Consider the following 21347-nt stretch of genomic DNA (forward strand, 5'->3'; position numbering starts at 1 on the left):
TGAGATAGAGATAGAGATAGATACATAGAGATAAAGAGAGATATTTATCTAGAGATAGGTAAATTACAGATAAATGATAATCATAGAAAGATAGATAAGATTGATTGATACAGATGGCTGGATAGATAGATGATAGATAATCATTAGACAGACAGACAGACAGATACAGAAGATAATTAAATGAATAGATGGATGATACATAATGCTAGAGAGAGAGATGATTGATTGATTTGATACATGATTAGGGGATATATATATATATATATATATATATATATATAGAGAGAGAGAGAGAGAGAGAGAGAGAGAGAGAGAGAGAGAGAGAGAGAGAGAGAGAGAAGACAGATAACCCAAAAGCATGCAGCTTGTATATCTTGCCTGGGTCCTTACCTTTGGTTGCAAAGTGGGCGGCTGAGAGGCTGGCTCAAAGCCGTGGCTCCTCCTGGCTCAGAGGATGGGTACTGCCCTACAGCTGGAGGGTATGCTGGCTCAGGCTTCAGGTGCTGGGAGGCCCATAGGAAGGCTCGGCTCCCTCCCAGCCTCTGAGGTTGGTGCTCCCAGAATAGGCCTGTTCTGGCTGGCGGCTTGGCGGTGGCGCCGAACCATAACCCACCACCGGCGGGGGCATGTAGCCGTAATCGGGTGCCCGAGGTTGAGCCGGGGCATAGGGCCCTATTGAAGAAGCAGGCTGGGGGGCCAGGCTGCCATACTGGGGAGGCGAGGGTGGGAAGTGGGGGGCAGGATGAGCGGATTTCACCTGCATGTTGAACGGGGGGCGGGTGGGGGTGGCGGCCGTAGTGTAGGACGCGGGAACGGGCTGAGGCTTCAGGGGACCAACGGGCGTCACCGGGATTGGCTGGGCGCCAGGTTTGGGGGTGGCCGACTTTTTGGTGGCGGTCAAGGAGGCTGGTTGGGGATGACCATGCGCTTGTGCCCCGTGACCGGAGTGGACACGGTGGGGGTGGTCCCCGGAGATCCACCAGGAATGCCGGTGGCCTGGGTCTGCAAAAAAGAAAAATAGAGTAATTTTGAGACCTGGGCACTGTCAGAATGGCTCAGCTGGATTCTAGGGCAGAGTTTCTCAACCTTGGCAGGCTGATGGTGGGTGGACTTCAACTGCCAGAATTCCCTGGCCAGCCGTCTAGAATAGAATAGAATAGAATAGAATAGAATAGAATAGAATAGAATAGAATAGAATAGAATAAAGAATTATGGGAATAGAACAGAACAGAACAGAACAGAACAGAATATAGGACAGCGATGGTGAACCTTTTAGAGACCAAGTGCCCAAACTGCAACCCAAAACCCATTTATGTATTGTTGGGTGCCGGGTGGGCATGGCCAATTGTGTGGGTGTGGCCAAATGGGTGGGCGTGGCCCATTAGGTGGGTGTGGCTACGTTGGTAACGGCAGACTGAGTGGGACTAAAAGTTCAATCAATCAATTCCAACTTTGTGAGTTTTTTTTTCAAGGAGAAGTTGAAATTGATTTATTTATTATTATTATTATTTTTGCACACAACAGTGGAGGCCTAAAACGAAAAGGGTTTTATAAAACCCAGCTGAAGGGCTAGGACTTGGGCGACGGCTTGTGTGCCCACAGAGAGAGCTCTGCGTGTCACCTGTGGCACGCATGCCACAGGTTCGCCACCACAGATATAGGAAATAGAAAAAGAAAATAGAAAATAGAAAATAGAAAATAGAATGGAATAGAATAGAATAGAATAGAATAGAATAGAATAGAATAGAATAGAATAGAATGGAATGGAATGGAATGGAATGGAATGGAATGGAATGGAATGGAATGGAATGGAATGGAATGGAATAGAATAGAATAGAATAGAATAGAATAGAATAGAATAGAATAGAATAGAATAGAATAGAATAGAATAGAATAGAATAGAATAGAAAACAGGAAAGAAAAAGAAAATAGAATAGAACAGAACAGAATGGAATGGAATAGAATTATTTTACTTTATTTTATCTATTTCATTTCATTATTTTAATTTCATGACCATTCAAAGTTACGACGGCACCAAAGAAAGTGACATATGACCGTGTTTCACTCTTACGACCGTTGCAACCTCCCCATGGGTCACATGATCAAAATTCAGATGCTCGGCAACTGCCACTTACTTAAGACTGGTGCAGCATCCCGAGAACATGGGATCCCCTTTTGCAACCTTCCGGGCAAGCCAACTCAATGGGGGAGAAGCCAGATTCATTTAACGACCATGTGACTCACTTAGCAACTGCAGAGATTCAGAGAGAGTCAACAGAGAGAGAGAGAGTCCAGATCCCGTTAAGTCTTAATACCACTTTACAAGGCCTCGGTAAGGCCACACTTGGAATACGGCATCCAGTTTTGGTCACCACGATGTGAAAAAGATGTTGAGACTTTGGAAAAAGTGGAGAGAAGAGCAACTAAGATGTTTAAATGCCTGGAGATTAAAACACATGAAGAACAGTTGCAGGATTTGGGTATGGCCAGTCTCAAGAAAAAAAGGAGTAGGGGGAGATGATAGCAGCCTTCCAGTATCTCAGGGGCTGCCACAAAGAAGAGGGGGGGGGTCAATTTATTCTCCAAAGCCCCCGAAGGCAGGACAAGAAGCAACGGATGGAAACTAGTCAAGGAGAGAAGCAACCTGGAATTAAGGAGAAACTTCCTGACAGTTAGAACAATTAACCAGTGGAACAACCTGCCTCCAGAAGCTGTGAATGCTCCGACACTGGAAGTTTTTAAGAAGAGACTGGACAGCCATTTGCCTGAAATGGTATAGGGTTTCCTGCCCGAGCAGGGGGTTGGACTAGATGACCTCCAAGGTCCCTTCCAACTTCAACTTCTTCTTCTTCTTCTTCTTCTTCTTCTTCTTCTTCTTCTTCTTCTTCTTCTTCTTCTTCTTCTTCTTCTTCTTCTTTTTCTTCTTCTTCTTCTTCTTCTTCTTCTTCTTCTTGTTCTTCTCCTCCTTATTATTCTTGTTCTTGTTCTTGTTCTTGTTCTTGTTCTTCTTCTTCTTCTTCTTCTTCTTCTTCTTCTTCTTCTTCTTATTATTATTATTATTATTATTATTATTATTATTATTATTATCATCTAATCAAGGAGGGAAGCAACCTAGAACTAAGGAGGAATTTCCTGACAGGGAAAACCATTTAATCAGTGGAACAGCTTCCCTTTGAGAAGTTGTGGGTGCTCCATCAAACAAGACTCTGGACAGTCACTTGTCTGAAATGGGATAGGGTCCCCTGCCTGAGCAGAGGGTTGGACTAGATGACCTCCAAGGCCCCTTCCAACTCTATTCTGAACTGAATTAAGAGGAGCCATTCTAAGAATCAGAGAAGCTGATGGGTGGATGGGGAACATGTACAAAGTCCCTACAATGTTGGCTGAGGAATATCCACACCTCTTAAAATTGTTGAGGTTGAGGAACACTACTCAGTGCTGGCAAAAACCTGGAATTTGTTAGCGTCTTTATTCAAAGGCAGGTGAACTAGCTGGAAAAGCTTTCCAGCAAGGTTCTTTTAGATTCTGCAGGATCCATTTTGCGCTCTTGTAGGAAACATTTTATTCGTGCGTTGACTGGAGCATATTTATCACCCGTGGCCAATCCCAAAATTTTCGCATCTCGGTTTTAGCCACGGGAAGCCACTGCACGTCAGCTGCCGCTAAAATTAGTTTTGTGTGTTATGGAAACTTCGCTTCGCCTCGGTGTGTTGACTGATCCACACCCTGGGGCTGTGAACACACAGCACAAGGAAGCCTCCGAGCGTCGACTTTCAGCTCTGCTATTGTGGCGTGGTTAATTTATGTTTCGTGACATTGTGTGAATATGGGCAAATTCGGTAACTGGGTTAAATGAGTCATGCAGCTGCAGCCGTTGTGGTTTGCATCCAACACATTATGTGAATTTAGCAACTGGGTTTTTGCAAAGCTGAGATTTGGGAGCTAGGATGTTGCGCGACGCTTGCTGTCAAAGAGCTATTTTGGCTAGGCAACAAAACCAGAAGAACGGGCTTCCAAGGACACCAAAACTCTGGAAGGGAGATTTGTTACAGCGAAATTTAGGAAAGGATTCCGAGCGAATGCTGTGCCTTAAACCCGAGCAATATTTATAGCAAACGCGAGGCTGAATTCTTGCACACCTTTCCCTCCCTGTAGGATGCAACAAGCTAGAAGCTATCCTGGTTTGCCAGGGCGTGCCGTTTCTATCAACACAGATAGTCCTCGATTTACGACAGTTCATTTAGCGACTGTTCAAAGTTATTTACGACCGTTTTTCACATTTACGGCCATCGCAACATCCCCGTGGTGATGGGATGGAAGTTCAGACCCAAGGCAACTGACTCGTAGTTATGACAGTTGCAGCGTGCCGGGGTCCCGGGATCCCCTTTTGTGACCTTCCGAACAAGCCGAATCAACGGGGGAAGCTGGATTCACTTAAGCGCCGTGGCGAAAAAGGTCATAAAATAGGGCAAAACTCACTTAACAACTGTCTCGCTTAGCAACGAAAGATTTTGGGCTCAATTGTGGTCATACGTTGAGGACTGCCGGTATTATAAAGGCCAGCAAGCTGTCAAGAGTGGGGATAGCTGAATGCCTTTTCAAGAAAAACATTCCGACACCTTGTCTGCATTCACACAACTGACAGTTACAGAATTAGCCCGTGTTCTGCTTTCACCCCATTATCTTGCATCATGAACTAACCTTACAGCCTGGGTTCATCTAAACCAGGTTAACGTTGCCCGAGCTTTGCACAGAACTCGAACCAGCTTTCTAGATCCCTCCCAGATCTCCTGAACTACACAGCATGAGCACAGCCGGTTTATGTGGTTCAACCTACACAATATTCTTGTGCAGAAAACTGTAAGTGTCTTATTTCTAAACTTGGTGGCATCAAAATTGGCTATACCATCCTTAAAACACCCAATTTTGTTTGATCTTAGAAGCTAAGCAGGCTTAGGCTTGGTTAGTCCTTGGAGGGGAGATCGCTTGGCAATAACTGGGCACTATAGGCTTTGGTGCCAATGTGGTATAGCGGTTAAGGTGCTGGCCTAGAAACCAGGAGATGCTGAGTTCTAGTCCCGCCTTAGGCGTGAAAGCCAGCTGGGTGACTCTGGGCCAATCGGCAGGAGATGGTGAGTTCTAGTCCCGCCTTAGGCGTGAAAGCCAGCTGGGTGATTTTCAGCCAATCACCAGGAGACGGTGAGTTCTAGTCCCACCTTAGGCGTGAAAGCCGGCTGGGTGATTTTCAGCCAATCGCCTGGAGACGGTGAGTTCTAGTCCCACCTTAGGCATGAAAGCCGGCTGGGTGACTTTGGGCCAATCACCTGGAGACGGTGAGTTCTAGTCCCACCTTAGGCGTGAAAGCCAGCTGGGTGACTTTCAGCCAATCGCCAGGAGACGGTGAGTTCTAGTCCCACCTTAGGTGTGAAAGCCAGCTGGGTGACTTTCAGACAATCGCCAGGAGACGGTGAGTTCTAGTCCCGCCTTAGGCGCGAAAGCTGGCTGGGTGACTTTGGGCCAATCGCCAGGAGACGGTGAGTTCTAGACCTGCCTTAGATATGAAAAGCAGCTGGATGACTTTGGGGCCATTTCCCCCCCCCCCTCTCTGTGTCCAACCAACCTCACAGGAGGGGAAACATGCATTCAATACGTTCACCGCCTTGAGTTGCGATACAGATAAATAAATAATAGTGAGCATCTCCTTCACCCCCATCCCCAACCTGTTGTAATTCTCATTTCACCCTCCCTACCTGTGTCAGCTACACAACACAGGATTGCTGAACTCTGCAACTCAAACCTGCAAAGCTCCCCGGGGGGGGTATCTCGTCTCCGACACACACACACTCCCCCCACACATATACGTCAGCATCCCCACCTCAAGACCGAACGTCACCGGCTTGCTAATGTCCATCAGACCCGACAGTTACGACAACGTCGGCGGCAAGGATCCGTTTGCAAGGTTGCCAAGGGAACCTGATCTTTCCTGCCACCAATCCAATCCCCTTAACAAAGATATTTATTTCCCATCCTTTCCCCCCGCACCACCCCCAAAATAAAAGAACCGAGCTTTCTGCAGGAAGGGATGCCATGGGGAAAAGTCAAGCAGAAAAACGGATAAATCAGTCCACTCTTCCTGCATCGCTCGCCGAGGTTATTTCCCCCCCCCCAACGGACGGGAATGCAAATCCCATGTTCGTGGGTGGAATTCACGCATGGAGAGAGGCAAATGTATACACAACCCGGACTAGGCTGTTGTTTCTCTGTGTCGTGTAATATATGTGGGTCTGTGCATAATTCTGTATTTATTTTTTGTCATATTTATGTAGTGTCTATGGGAGATGGTGACCCTTTGAGAGCTGAATGCAACGAAATTTCATTTTAATGTATGCCGATTAGTGTACACTCAAAGTGACAATAAAGTTATTATTCTATTCTATTATTCTATTCTATTCTATTCTATTCTATTCTATTCTATTCTAATTCTATTCTATTCTAAATTCCATTTCTAATTCCATTTCTAATTCTATTCTATTCTATTCTATTCTATTCTATTCTATTCTATTCTATTCTATTCTATTCTATTCTAAATTCCATTTCTAATTCCATTTCTAATTCTATTCTATTCTATTCTATTCTATTCTATTCTATTCTATTCTATTCTAAATTCCATTTCTAATTCTATTCTATTCTATTCTAAATTCCATTTCTAATTCCATTTCTAATTCTATTCTATTCTATTCTATTCTATTCTATTCTATTCTATTCTATTCTATTCTATTCTATTCTATTCTATTCCATTCCATTCCATATTTTCTATTCTACTCTACTCTATTCTATTCTATTCTATTCTCCATTTCAAATTCCATTTCTTATTCTATTCTATTCTATTTCATTCTCTATTCTATTCTATTCTATTCTTTTCTTTTCTATTCTATTCTATTCTATTCTATTCTATTCTATTCTCTCTTCTCTTCTCTTCTCTTCTCCTCTTCTCTTCTATTCCCTTTTCTTTTCCTTTCTTTTCTTTTCTATTCTACTCTATTCCATTCCATTCCATTCTGTATTTCTGTTCTGTTCTATCCTATTCCCTATCCCATCCCATCCTATTCTAGATGCCAAGTGCCGCATCCCTTCCCGGGAATGCAGAAGGAAAACGCAAACAAACAAACACTGTGAAAGGAGCGTTTAATGCGTGCGGGGACCAAAGCAGGCCGGTGTGCATAGCGCAATTTTATTTAATGACTCTCTCCCAATCATCCTCCCAGTTAGAATATAATCTATGGCGCATTTGCACAACAGAAGCCAAAAGGCATCCGCTTTGCATGTGCTCGACACAAGCCACAATTCCAGGCGTCAATCTCAAAAGCTGGGGGGGAGGGGGGATTTTTTTGGGCCAGAGGTTTGAAGTGGATCCCGAATCAGGTAATCGCAGGGGTGATTAGGGCAAGCTCCGAGTTCAAACCTCACCCTCGCTGCTATACATCTTATCTATGCAGGTAATCCTCGATTTACAGCAATTCATTGAGTGGCCGTTCAAAGTCACAACAGCATTGAAAAAAATCGACGTGTGACGATCTTTCACACTTAATGACAGTCGCAGCATCCCCCAGGGTCAGGTGATCAAACTTCAGAGGCTTGGGCCACCGGCTCATATTTATGACGGTCGCACTGTCCCAGAGCTGGCAACTAGCATGAACTTACGACGGTTACAATGTCCCGTGATGCCCTTTTTGTGTCCCGCTGGCAAGCAAAGTCCACGGGGGAAGCCAGGTTCCCTTAACAGCGGAGTTCCCGATTTCACAACTGCAGTGATTCACTTAACAAATGTGGCAAGAAGGTCGTAAAATGGGGCAGAACTCAAAGTGAATGTATTTCTCACTTAGCAACATAAATTTTGGGCTGGACTGTGGCCGTAAGCCGAGGACTACCTGTTACTCTGTTGTTGTTCTGTTTCTCTGTCTGAAAAGGCAGAGGGTTTCCTGCCTGAGCAGGGGGTTGGACTAGATGACCTCCAAGGTCCCTTCCAAGGTCCATTGTTGTTGTTGTTGTTGTTAACCTTATTCTGCTGCTTTGCACGGACGTACACGGAGAGCTTCGTGCGCCACGGGGCCAAATAGAGTCTTCACTTCACTTCAACCCAACCAACCGCCGTGTTGTAGCTTTAGCTTTTGTGTGTTGCCCATTTTATTGCGGTGTCTTTGTTGGATTGCGTGGAGCTGCACGGTGTCAAAGTGGCATATCTATTTAATACTTTACATTATGGATGAGCCGTCCACAGTTGGATTTGCCTGCTAAGAGGGGTGGAAACCTAATACAGGTAGCACTTGGCCTACAACCGTTCATTTAGTGACTCTGGTAAGTTACAACGGCGCTGAAAAAAAAGGAACTTAGGACCTTTTTTTACACTTATGACCGTTGTAGCAGCCCTCACGGTCACGGGCTCAAAATTAAGAGGCTTGGCAACTGGCATGTACTTGTGGCGGTTGCAGTTCACCTTTTGTGAACAGACTCATAGTTATGACGGCCGCAGCGTCCCAGGATCACCTGATCCCCTTTTGCGAACTGACTCATAGTTACAATGGTCACAGAATCCCGGGGTCACGATTCTCTTTTGCGACCTTTTGACAAGCAAAGTCAATGGGGAAGCCAGATTCACTTAACAACCGTGCTAATAACTTAATAACCACAGTGATTCACTTAACAACTGTGGCAAAGGAAGGTCGTAAAATTGGGCAAAATTCACTTAACAAATGTCTCGCTTAGCAACGGAAATTTTGGGCTCAAGTGTAGCCATTAATCGAGGATCTCCCTGTTTATTATATTAGGTGTAAGCCAGGGGTAGGCAACCTTGGCTCTTTTATGACTGGTGGACTTCAACTCCCAGAATTCCTGAGCCAGCATGAGGGAACTATGGCCCCCTCATGATTTTTTCTAAAATTAGGCTGTTCAGTTCCAATAAATTTAATATTTCCAGATATCAAGGAAGCCCTTCCGGTGTGGGTTTGAGAGCCCCAATCAAGGTTGTCATAGCAACTGACTTCCTTTTTTTTCCTTATTAGGATGGTTTGGCGCACAGCCAGCCAGATATTCAGACTGGATTGGACATTTTTGTCCCCTCGTGGTGAAATGAATTTTGTCCTGTTTTACGACCTTTCTTGCCGCCGTTCTTAAGTGAAACACTGCAGTTGTTAAGTTAGCCACAGGATTGTTAAGCTTCCCCACTGACTTTGCTTGTCGGAAGCTCGCAAAACGGGATCACGTGACACACACACTCCCGGGACGCTGTGCGACCGTCATAAACACGAGTCAGTTGCCAAGTGTTCGAATTCTGATCACATGACCACGGAGATGCTGTGACGGTTCTTAAGTTGCTTCCAGAAGTTGTGAATGCTCCAACATTGGAAGTTCTTAAGAAGAGACTGGACAGCCACTTGTCTGGAACGGCATAGGTTCTCCTGCCTAAGCAGGGGGCTGGACTAGATGACCTCAAGGTCCCTTCCAACTCTGTCCCTCCCTCCCTCCCTTCCAAAAAAGGCTTTTAACAAGAGACAGCCACTTGTCTGAAGTGGTATAGGGTCTCCTGCTTGAGCAGGGGGTTGGACTAGATGACCTCCAAGGTCCCTTCCAACTGTTATTCTGTTCTGGGCAAGAAGTGATGGGTGGAAGATCATTACGGAACCAACCTGGAATTAAGGAGAAACTTCCTGACCGTGAGAACGATAAACCAGTGGAACTGCTTGCCACTTGAAATTGTGAATGCTCCATCCCTGGAGGTTTTTAAGAAGAGGCTGGACACCCACTTGTCTGACATGGTACACGGTCTCCCTTTCCTGAGCAGGGGGGGTTGGATTAGAAGACCTCCAAGGTCCCCTCCAGCTTTGCTATTCTGTTATTCTTACTCCAAATGGCGAACTCCTCAAACGGAGCAAGTTTTCCAAGATCGACAAACTAACAACAGCAACAACAATCACGTTGAACTCTTGCCAAGCAGCGTTTTGCAAGTGCCCGGAATGCTTTTCGTTCTTTGCTTGCTTGCTGAACAGTTCCGGGCAGCGCCCCCCACCCCGTAGTTGCGGCCGTTGCCAATCAAGGAGGAACATTGTGTTTTTGCATATCGCTTCCCCTGCGATTGCATGTTGGCTGCCCCTTCATTCCCCCAGATGAATTTCAAACCACCCTCCGCCCCCAAATAATGGCTGGCTGATTAGCTCCAGGCAAAATGCTGGGCTCAATTTCTTTCCCGGACTGGAAAGGAGAAACCTAACCCCTCATTTAACCTTGTTGGGGGTTTTGGCTAGGCAGTTATTTTTTTTTTTAATCCCATTTATATCCCGCCCTTCTCCGAAGACTCAGGGCGGTTTACAATCTAAGCACAAACCAAATGTGCTTAGCAGTAGCCTTCATTCTATGTATCTGCCTGCTTATTAGGGCTTTCACACACCCCCAAGCGGCATTATTACAAAGTCAGCTTATTGCCCCCAACAATCTAGGTCCTCATTTTACCTACCTGGGAAGGATGGAAGGCTGAGTCAACCTTGAGCCTGGTGGGACGCGAACCTGCACTAATTGCAGGCAGCTGGTGTTACTTAAGGAGGCATCAGCCCACTGCTCCACCAAGGGATCCCACTTTCCATGGAGTACAGGGTAGACTTATAAGAGCATTTTATTTTATTTTATTTTATTTTATTTTATTTTATTTTATTTTATTTTATTATTTTATTTTATTTTATTTTAATTTTATTATTTTATTTTATTATTTTATTTTATTTTATTTCATTTTACAGGTAGTCCTCAGCTTACAATAGTATTTTATTTTATTTTATGTAAATTTAAATTTAATTAAATTTAATTTAATTACAGATAGTCTTCGACTTACAAAAGTATTTTATTTACTTGATTTTATTTTATTTCGTTTTACAGGTAGACCTCAACTTACAACAGTATTTATTTTATTTTATTTTATTTTATTTTATTATTTTATTTTATTATTTTATTTTATTTTATTTTATTTATTATTTTATTTTATTATTTTATTTTATTATTTTATTTTATTTTATTTTATTTTATTATTTTATTTTATTTTATTTTATTTATTATTTTATTTATTTTATTTTATTTTATTTTATTTTATTTTATTATTTTATTATTTTATTACTTTATTTTATTTTATTTCATTTTATTATTTATTTTATTTTATTTTATTTTATTTTATTTTATTTTATTTTATTATTTTATTGGTAGCCTTGGTGGAGCAGTGGGCTAACGTCTCCTTAAGTAACACCAGCTGCCTGCAATCAGTGCAGGTTTAAGTCCCACCAGGCTCAAGGTTGACTCAGCCTTCCATCCTTCCCAGGTATGTAAAGATTGTTGGGGGCAATTAAGCTGACTTTGTAATAATGCCGCTTGGGGTGTGTGTGAAAGCCCTAACAAGCAGGCATATACATAGAATGAAGGCTACTGCTAAGCTTGTAAGCCGCCCTGAGTCTTCGGAGAAGGGCGGGATATAAATGGGATTAAAATAAAAAATAAGAAAATAAAAATAGTCCTTGACTTACAACAGTATTTTATTTTATTTTACACTTTATTTCATTTCATTTCATTATTTCACTTCACTTTACTTTACCTCACTTCATTTTTACAGGTAGTCCTCAACTTATAACCGTTCATTTAGTGGCTATTCGAAGTTACAGCGGCACTGAAAAAAATGACTTAGGACCTTGTTTCACACTTATGACTGTTGCAGCATCCCCCCGGGTCACGTGATCAAAATCCAGAGGCTTGGCAACTGGCATGGACTTGTGACGGTTGCAATTTCCGTGCCGGGGGGGGGGAATATCACGTGATCCCCTTTTGCAAGCTTCACACGAGCAGTGTCAATGGGGGAAGCTGGATTCACTCAACAACCAGGTTACTAACTCATCCTGCGGCGATTCGCTTAACAACTGCAGTGAGAAGGGTCATAAAATGCAACCAAACTCACGGAACAAGTGTCACGCTTAACGACAGAAATTTTGGGCTCCGTCGTGGTCGTTACGTCGAGGACTTCCTGTGCTAAGGAATAACAGGATGTGCTGTTCAAAAGGAGGGAAGGAAGAGAGAGAAAAACGAAAATAACGCCTATCGAAGAAGTATAGGAAGTCCTTGTTTTATGACCCCAAAGGAGTCCAACATTTCAGTTGCTAAGCAAGATTATTGTTAAGTGAATTTGGACCCATTTTACAGCCCGAAATCAGGAACCAACTCAGTTTGAGGATTAGCAGCACCTCCTGAAACATATACAGGAAGTCCTCAACAACCGCGATGGAGGCCAAAGTTTCCGTCGCTAAGCCAGGCCGTTGTAAAAGGAGCTTTGCCCCTTTCTATGACCTGTCTTGCCACTCGTGTTAAGTGAATCCAAAATTGCTCACAAAGGCCCAACGAATTACTGCGCATGGATCGGAACGGTTGCTGGAATTGAGGACATCCAGTTTAATGAAGAGAAGGACGAGGGGGGACATGATAGCAGTAGCTCCAGTATCTCTGGGGCCGCCCCAAAGAAGAGGGAGTCAAGCTGTTCTCCAAAGAGCCCGGAGAAGAAGCAACGGATGGAAACTCGTCAAGGAGAGAAGCAACCTAGAACTAAGGAGAAACTTCCTGACAGTTAGAACAATTAACCAGTGGAACTCCTCGCCTCCAGAAGCGGTGAGTGCTCCAACACTGGAAGTTTTTAAGAAGAGACTGGACAGCCATTTGCCTGAAATGGTATAGGCTTTCCTGCTTGAGCAGGGGGTTGGACTAGATGACCTCCAAGGTCTCTTCCAATGTTGTTAATTTAGTAGTAGTAGTAGTACTAGTATTAGTAATGAATACTAGTAGTATTAGTAATGAATACTAGTAGTATTCATGAACCTCAGTCAACTGAACATTCAAAACGACTGACGCTGATGGTTGACATGGGATGCTGCCAGCATCCTGGGTATTATTATTATTGTTGTTGTTGTTGTCGTCATCATCATCGTTGTCTGAAGCCCCTCTACAGCTGAATGATGGGTCCCTGCCCAATAATTGAGGACTCCGTTAATGGCAGAATGATAGATAGATAGATAGATAGATAGATAGATAGATAGATAGATAGATAGATAGATAGATAATAGAGAAAGACATCATAGACAGACACAGATGGATAGAGATAGATAGATAGATAGATAGATAGATAGATAGAGAGAGAGAGAGAGAGAGAGAGAGAGAGATAGATAGATAGAGGTAGAGATAGATAGATAGATAGATAGATAGAGAGAGAGAGAGAGAGAGAGAGAGAGAGAGATAAATATTAAGTAACAACGAAGAACAGAAGGAGCAAGGAGGAGATTTGACTTTTCTCACTGCAAAACCATCTACAAATCTAGAAATTCCTTCTCTGCTTGAGACACTGCTGGCAACCCCTTGGCAATTATCAGACCTGTTCCTCTCCTTCCTTCCTTCCTTTCAGCAGCCAAGCCAGGATCCGTTATAACCTCTCACCTCTCGAGAGAGCGCAAATGTATCTCGGTTTCTTGTCCTTAAGCCAGGGAATGCTTTAATAGAGTCACCGCGGGAGGAGAACGGCAATTTTGAAAGCCTCTGACTGAATGTGTGGGTTGGGGTAAAAAAAAGAAGAAGAAAAATGCCAGCCGATGCCTCATCGTTTTCAATGCCCTCGGGGAAACCGAAGCCAATCGGTAATCTCTCCCGATCAATCAATGAATTAATCAGTCAAGGCCCCAGAAAAAAGAATAACAATAATACAGGAGGCAGCAGGAAGAAAAAGTTGAGAAACCAACTTTTGCTGCAGTTTGGCATTTTCTTACCGACTGAGAAACTTTTGCAGCTGTGCCAAGAATGTGCAGAGGTGAAAAAGGGCACCAAATATTTATTCCTAATTTCCAGAAACCGGCAGATAAAGACAGGCTGTTTGGGGGAAGTAATAGCCTCTCCTTTAACCCTGAGAATTTTAGGATCCGACTCAGAATCATAAAAAAAAAACTGGTCCAAGTCAAGAACTTCAATGGATCTGGAGTTCAAGAGAGGTTGGTCCTTATTCCACTAGAGCAGGGGGTCTCCAAAATTGGCAACTTTAACACTTGTGGACTTCACTTGTGTGCTAGATTGGTGAGATAATAATAATAATAATAATAATAATAATAATAATAATAATAATAATAATGATGATGATGATGATGATGATGATGATGATGATGATGATGAAGAAGAAGAAGAAGAAGAAGAAGAAGAAGAAGAAGAAGAAGAAGAAGAAGAAGAAGAAGAAGAAGAAGAAGAAGAAGAAGAAGAAGAAGAAGAAGTAGTTGGAAGGGACCTTGGAGGTAATCTAGCCCAACCCCCTGCTCAGGCAGGAAACCCTATACCATTCCAGACAAAGGGCTGTCCAGTCTCTTTAAAAACCTCCAGTGATGGAACAACCAGTTGCTTCTCTCCTTGATCAGTTTCCATCCGTTGCTTCTTGTCCTGCCTTCAGGCACTCTGGAGAATAGCTTGACTCCCTCTTCTTTGGGGCAGCCCCTGAGATACTGGAAGGCTGCTATCCTGTCCCCCCTCGTCCTTCTCTTCATTAAACTACACATACCCAATTCCAGCAACCGTTCCTGATATGTTTTAGCCTCCAGTCCCCTAATCATCTTTGTTGCTCTTCTCTGTACTCTTTCTAGAGTCTCGACATCTTTTTTACATCGTGGTGACCAAAACTGGATGCAGTATTCCAAGTGTGGCCTTACCAAGGCCTTGTAAAGTGGTATTAACACCTCACATGATTTTGATGCTGTCCCTCTGTTAATGCAGCCTAGGATTGCATTGGCCTTTTTGGCAGCTGCAACACACGGCTGACTCCTATTTAAGGGATTGTCCACTAGGACTCCAAGATCCCTCTCACAGTTACTACTATTGAGCAAGGTACCACCTATCCCATACCTGTGCATTTGTTTTTTCCTGCCTAAATGTAGAACATAAAGCAGGGGTTCCCAATCATTTTGGGTTGGTGGACCAGTGCCACCGGTGGCAGCTTCAACGGTTTTGATGGCGTTGGGGGGGAATGGTTTCACACATGCAACTTAAAGCACACGCATGCACAAATGAAGCTTTGCATGCTTGCTTGCTACTTTGGTGACCTGGATCCTAATGGGCCACAGCCTGGTAGCAGTACACACAGCCTGGGGGTTGGGGACCCTAAGTTAAAGAACTGAAGAAGCTTCTTGGATGAGAAGCGAAACGTTTTCAAGGGAAAAAAGCTAAGAAAGTCCAGAAGCTTCTTAGATGAGAAGCGAAACGTTTTGAGGGGAAAAAATTAAGAAAGTCCAGAAGCTTCTTGGATGAGAAGCGAAACGTTTTGAGGGGAAAAAATTAAGAAAGTCTAGAAGTTTCTTGGATGAGAAGCGAAATGTTTTGAGGGGAAAAAATTAAGAAAGTCTAGAAGATTCTTGGATGAGAAGAGAAACGTTTTGAGGGGAAAAAATTAAGAAAGTCCAGAAGCTTCTTGGATGAGAAGCGAAACGTTTTGAGGGGAAAAAATTAAGAAAGTCTAGAAGTTTCTTGGATGAGAAGAGAAACGTTTTGAGGGGAAAAAATTAAGAAAGTCTAGAAGTTTCTTGGATGAGAAGCGAAACGTTTTGAGGGGAAAAAATTAAGAAAGTCTAGAAGTTTCTTGGATGAGAAGAGAAACGTTTTGAGGGGAAAAAATTAAGAAAGTCTAGAAGTTTCTTGGATGAGAAGAGAAACGTTTTGAGGGGAAAAAATTAAGAAAGTCCAGAAGCTTCTTGGATGAGAAGCGAAACGTTTTGAGGGGGGAAAATTAAGAAAGTCTAGAAGTTTCTTGGATGAGAAGAGAAACGTTTTGAGGGGAAAAAATTAAGAAAGTCTAGAAGCTTCTTGGATGAGAAGAGAAACGTTTTGAGGGGAAAAAATTAAGAAAGTCCAGAAGCTTCTTGGATGAGAAGCGAAACGTTTTGAGGGGAAAAAATTAAGAAAGTCTAGAAGCTTCTTGGATGAGAAGCGAAACGTTTTGAGGGGAAAAAATTAAGAAAGTCTAGAAGTTTCTTGGATGAGAAGCAAAACATTTTGAGGGGAAAAAATTAAGAAAGTCTAGAAGTTTCTTGGATGAGAAGCGAAACGTTTTGAGGGGAAAAATTTAAGAAAGTGTAGAAGTTTTCTTGGATGAGAAGCGAAACGTTTTGAGGGGAAAAATTAAGAAAGTCTAGAAGTTTCTTGGATGAGAAGCGAAATGTTTTGAGGGGAAAAATTAAGAAAGTCCAGAAGCTTCTTGGATGAGAAGCGAAACGTTTTCAAGGGAAAAAAACCCAAGAAAGTCCAATTGTCTTTTGGCAAAAAGCACCTTCGGGCCAAGCGTGACCCGAACGATGGAGAATCTCATTGACATGGATTTGGGAACATCTCAGCAGCACCCTGTCTGCCCATTGCAGGGGGTGAAAGCCCCCTTGCTCCCCTTCCTGTCTCCGACGTCTTACCGGTTGGCTCCTTGGCTTGTAAGGCGAGCTGCTTTCCAGGTCTGCAAGGATGCTGGTCAAGGAGTCGATCTCCGCGTCCAAACTGGACCGCCTCTCCTCCAGCGTCTTCCTACCAGAGTTGGCCTGGGAAGAAACAGAAGGAGACACACACCTTCAGAGGGGCTTGGGAAAGGATTCAACGCGGCGGGCGGGGAGGGGAACGTTGGAGAGGTTGTCATGACGGGGAGACATTTGGGAAGGGCCGAAGCATGAGAGGAACCTCTAGCCCGGGACTCTCTGCCTGGTTGGTGTTTTCAAACGAGATTTAGAGGGGGCCTTCCAGAGGTGAGTCTGTGAATTGTGGGGTCCTGGGTGCTCTCTGGATTTTCTCAGAAGACATTTTGTTGCCGAACTAGGTCACATCACCGATGCACAGATGACGTTACCTAGTAGGAGAATGAAATCGGTGCAAGAAAACCCCACCCAGCTCAGAAAGCACCACGGATCGCACGGTGGTCCTCCTCCTCCTCCTCCTCCTATCCCTTCTAGCACTGATGGTGTTTCCTAATTGGGTCATGAAACATCTGCAAGAAAACTACCCAGCTCAGAGAGCACCAAGGACCCCACAGTCCTCTTCCTCCTCCCTTCTAGCACTGATGATGTTACCTAGTTAGGTCATGAAATGGCTGCAAGAAAGCAACCAAGCTCAGAGAGTACCAAGGACCCCACAGTTCTCCTCCTCCTCCTCCTCTTCCTCCTCCTCCTTTCTAGCATTGATGATGTTCCCTAGGTGGGTCATGAAACATCTGCAAGAAAACAAGCTCAGAGAGCACCAAGGATCCCACAGTCTTCCTCCTCCTCCTCCTCCTCCTGCTGCTCCTCCTCCTCCTCCCCCCATCTAGCACTGATGATGTTCCCTAGTTGGGTCATGAAACATCTGCAAGGAAACCACCAAGCTCAGAGAGCACCCAGGACCCCACAGTCCTCCTCCTCCTCCTCCTCCTCGTCTTCCTCCCTTCTAGCACTGATGAGGTTCCCTAGTTGGGTCATGAAACATCTGCAAGAAAACCACCCAGCTCTGAGAGCACCAAGGGCCCCACAGTCCTCCTCCTCCTCCCCCTCCCTGCAACCCCCCCACCCTTTTAATGACAATGCTCAGAGAGTATCAAGGACTCCACAGTCCTCCTCCTCTAGTTTGGAAGCATCCCTGCTTCAGACAGGAAGGCGGTGCGGAGAGTGGTGAGGATGGCAGAAAAGATCATTGGCAGTTCCCTCCCTCCCATCCAGGACATAGCACAGAAGCGTTGTTGGAACAGGGTCTGTGAGATTATCTGGGACACTACTCATTCTCTTCACAACCTGTTACCCTCTGGGAGGAGTGGGCTTCGTGGTATCCGTAGCAGAACATCCAGATTCAACCATAGTTTCATTCCACACAGCATTAACCTTGTGAACTCTCAGGCTTCCTCCACCCTTTATATATTCAAGATGGACAGTATTTAATATTTTATTGTTATGTATATGTAGGGGTGTGGGTCTATACATATGTTGTATGTAGTGTGTTTTAGGTGTCTGTCAGGTATGTGTTTCACTTTGAGAGCGGGCAACTAAATTTCATTTTTGATGCGTGCCGTTGTGCCCACAGTAAAAAATGACAATAAAGTTTATCTTATCTCCTCCTCCTCCTCCTCCTCCTCCTCCATCCCTGAGCTATAAAAAATCTCTTCCATGAGTTTATGGATCCTGCGATAGCTGGACACAAAGTTCCTTCCATTTTAAGATTCTACAAAGAGCGACAATCCTTGGCTGCTGTGATTTAAAAAAAAAATCTTGATTCCCTTGGGAAGGGAACTAATCCTCTCAATTTTGCAACTGTTTGGGGGGGTGTGTGCTTTTAATTGTTAATCTCTGCTTTCCAAAATCCCTTATAAAGTAGCTTCTTAACTGCAACATTCACAGATGGGCCAAGCCACATCCACTCCCAATGGGATGGGAAATCTCGTATCCTGGCAGGAATCCGTGGACTTTTTTGGCTGAAACAATTGGATCCTTTCCGTATTAGAGCAAAAAACAGAATCCCTTACAACCTGGGGTTGGGTTTCTGGATTAAACAAAAGATCCCATCTCCACCCTGTTGAATGTTCCCTGTTCCCATTTTAGCTCATTCTTAACGTTAATGTCCCCTTGCAGTTTTAATCTTTTATCTTACGGTACTTGTTACGTTTTAAGCCGCCCAGAGGGACGGCATCTGAATTTGATAAATATATACAATAAAATACACAAGACTTAAAAACGTTTAAATCAACCCCAGAGCTAGATAAAAAAAGGACCAATGCGTAACAAACAGGGTGGAGGTGGGATCTTAGAATATAGAATAACAGAGCTGGAAGGGATCTTGGAGGTCTTCTAGTCTAACCCCCCTGCCCAGAGAAGGAGATCTTATTTCATCTCGGTCAAATCTTTCCTTGGAAACTTCCAGTGTTGGAGCATTCACAACTTCTGGAGGCAAGGAGTTCCACTGGTTAATTGTTCTCACTGTCAGGAAGTTTCTCCTTAGTTCCAGGTTGCTTCTCTCCTTGGTTAGTTTCCATCCGTTGCTTCTTCTCCTGCCTTCAGGCGCTTTGGAGAAGAGCTTGACTCCCTCTTCTTTGGGGCAGCCCCTGAGATACTGGAAGACTGCTATCCTGTCCCCCCTCGTCCTTCTCTTCATTAAACTGGACCTGCCCAATTCCAGCAACCGTTCCTTGTATGTTTTAGCCTCCAGTCCCCTGATCCTCTTTGTTGCTCTTCTCTGCGCTCTTTCCAGAGTCTCAACATCTGTTTTTATATAGTGGTGACCAAAACTGGATGCTGGATTCCAAGTGTGGCCTTACCAAGGCCTTGTAAAGCGGTACTAAGCAGAAGATCTTATTTTTTCCTAATTTATTAACCAGCTGCAAAATGGGACACCCCTATCATCCAACTCTTGACTTCACATCGGATTTTCTTGCACACACTACTCGTTTCACCAAACCCCAAAACATTTCGACAGGATTTTAAATCCATATCTGGATTCCACATGGCTGTGCCCAAACGTTAATTCGGTTTAACATGGCAATGAAAAGCAAAATCACATTTATTCCCCCTGACCAGCTTCTCCTTGCTGCAATCCCGTCACCTCTAGACGAGACGGGCAGCACCCAAATCTAATTACAGGTAAGTCCTCAACTTACGTCCACCATGAAGCCCAAAGTTTCCGTTGCTAAACGAGCCAGGGGTAAGGCGAGTTTTTGCCCCCATTTTAAGGGAATCCCTGCAGTTGTTAAGTGAGTGACACAGTCAGGAAGTGAATCCAACTTCTCCCCATTGACTTTGCTTTTCGGCAGAAGGTCGCAAAAGGGGATCACGCGGTGCCAACCGTCATAAATATGAGCCAGTTGCCAAGTGTCTGAATTTTGATCACGCGAGCATGGGTGTGTGTGTGCTGCAACGGTTGTGTGAAAGAAGTCAATTTTTTAACTTTGAGCAGTCACTAAAGGAATGGTCATAACTCGAGGACTACCTGGAAATGAAATTTTTGTTTGGGGGGGGGCTGTTTTCTGGTCCTCTGCATCCCGACTGAGGCCTCCTACACGCTCGCAGCAGTTCCTGCAAGAGATTCTAGACAGCCCTTCCCAAGAAGCCAAGAAAAGCTGGCCTCTTCCTTTCCTTTCCAATTAATCAAATTACAGCCCAGAACTCGTTGCCGATAATTACGGCCACTGTTTCCCTTCTGATTTCTTTGCCTGATGCCGGCACCCATGCCATCCTCGCCTTCTTCTGGGGCGATGTGAATTAAGGTTTAATGAGGGCTTTGATAGAATTCACAGGCTGGGTGGCAACCTGGCACCGCCGAACGATGGCAGGGGGAGGCAGACTTGGCAAGCAGGAATCCGCCGTTCCTGGAAATGCCCAGCCTGGCAGAGTGGCATGCCGAGGGCGGCAAAAACAAAAGCCCAGCAGGGCAGCCGATGGGAAGAAGCTTGCCGTGCTCCTTGAGCCTTGAATTTCTCTCCCTCCGTATCCAGCTGACCTTCAACGTCAAAGCTGCCGCCTTCCGCCCCCATCATCACCAAGGTTAGAACACAGAATGATACAGTTGGAAGGGACCTCGGAGGTCATCTAGTCCAACCCCCTGCTCAAGCAGGAGACCCTAGGCCATTCCAGACAAAGGGTTGTCCAGTCTCTTCTAAAAAACCTCCAGTGTTGGAGCACCCACAACCTCTGGTGGCAAGATCCCTTCCAGCCCTAGGATTCTATGATCTTGGGCAGGGGGGGTGGACTAGAAGACCTCCAACGTCCCTTCCAGCCCTAGGATTCTATGATCTTGGGCAGGGGGTTGGATGAGAGGACCTCCAAGGGCCCTTTCAGCCCTAGGATTCTATGATATTGGACAGTGGGGTGCACTAGAAGAGGGGTAGGCAACCTCGGCTCTTTTATGACTCGTGGACTTCAACTCCCAGAATTCCCGAGCCAGCCGCGCTGAGGGGAAAGGGAGAGGTTTCCAAGCTGAGCCATGCTGGCTGAGGAATTCTGGGAGTTGAAGTCCACGAGTCATAAAAGAACCAACGTTGGCTACCCCTGGACTAGAACATCTCCAAGGTCCCTTCCAGCCTTATGATTCTATGATCTTGGGGAGGGAGTTGGGCTAGAAGACCTCCACGGTCCCTTCCAGCCCTAGGATTCTATGATCCTGGGCAGGGGGTTGGACTAGAAGACCTCCAAGTTCCCCTCCAACCCTAGGATTCCATGAAGCCAGCAGATATGAAGCGAGAGAAAAAGATTCCGGCTGTAATGGAGACTGGCACCATCAGGACCCTGGACAGCTCCACAGCAGGGGAGATGTTGCTCCCTCACTTT

At 44.6% G+C, this 21347-nt stretch overlaps 2 protein-coding genes across 7 annotated transcripts in view; one reads left to right on the forward strand and one right to left on the reverse strand.

Annotated features, from left to right (window-relative positions):
- The window catches only part of LOC310641201 (transferrin receptor protein 1-like), a 546690-nt gene that overhangs the window by 82446 nt on the left and 442897 nt on the right, over window positions 1-21347 (forward strand). The gene's annotated exons all lie outside the window — the stretch shown is intronic.
- The window catches only part of LOC310641200 (lipoma-preferred partner homolog), a 124605-nt gene continuing 103654 nt past the window's right edge, over window positions 397-21347 (reverse strand). For 5 of the 6 annotated variants that reach the window (XM_083364064.1, XM_083364063.1, XM_083364066.1 and 2 more), the window contains 2 exons: window positions 16491-16613; window positions 397-1002 (listed from right to left, as the gene is read on the reverse strand). In XM_083364064.1, coding sequence (XP_083220190.1) covers window positions 898-1002; window positions 16491-16613 — 228 coding nt within the window. In that variant the 3' untranslated portion in view covers window positions 397-897. Of the gene's footprint in view, window positions 1003-11414; window positions 12072-16490; window positions 16614-21347 lie in introns of those variants that run through there. The other variant, XM_083364068.1, reaches the window with a different exon arrangement.

Source organism: Vipera ursinii, assembly GCF_947247035.1.
Source record: "Vipera ursinii genome assembly, chromosome: 5".
Lineage (NCBI taxonomy): Eukaryota > Metazoa > Chordata > Lepidosauria > Squamata > Viperidae > Vipera > Vipera ursinii.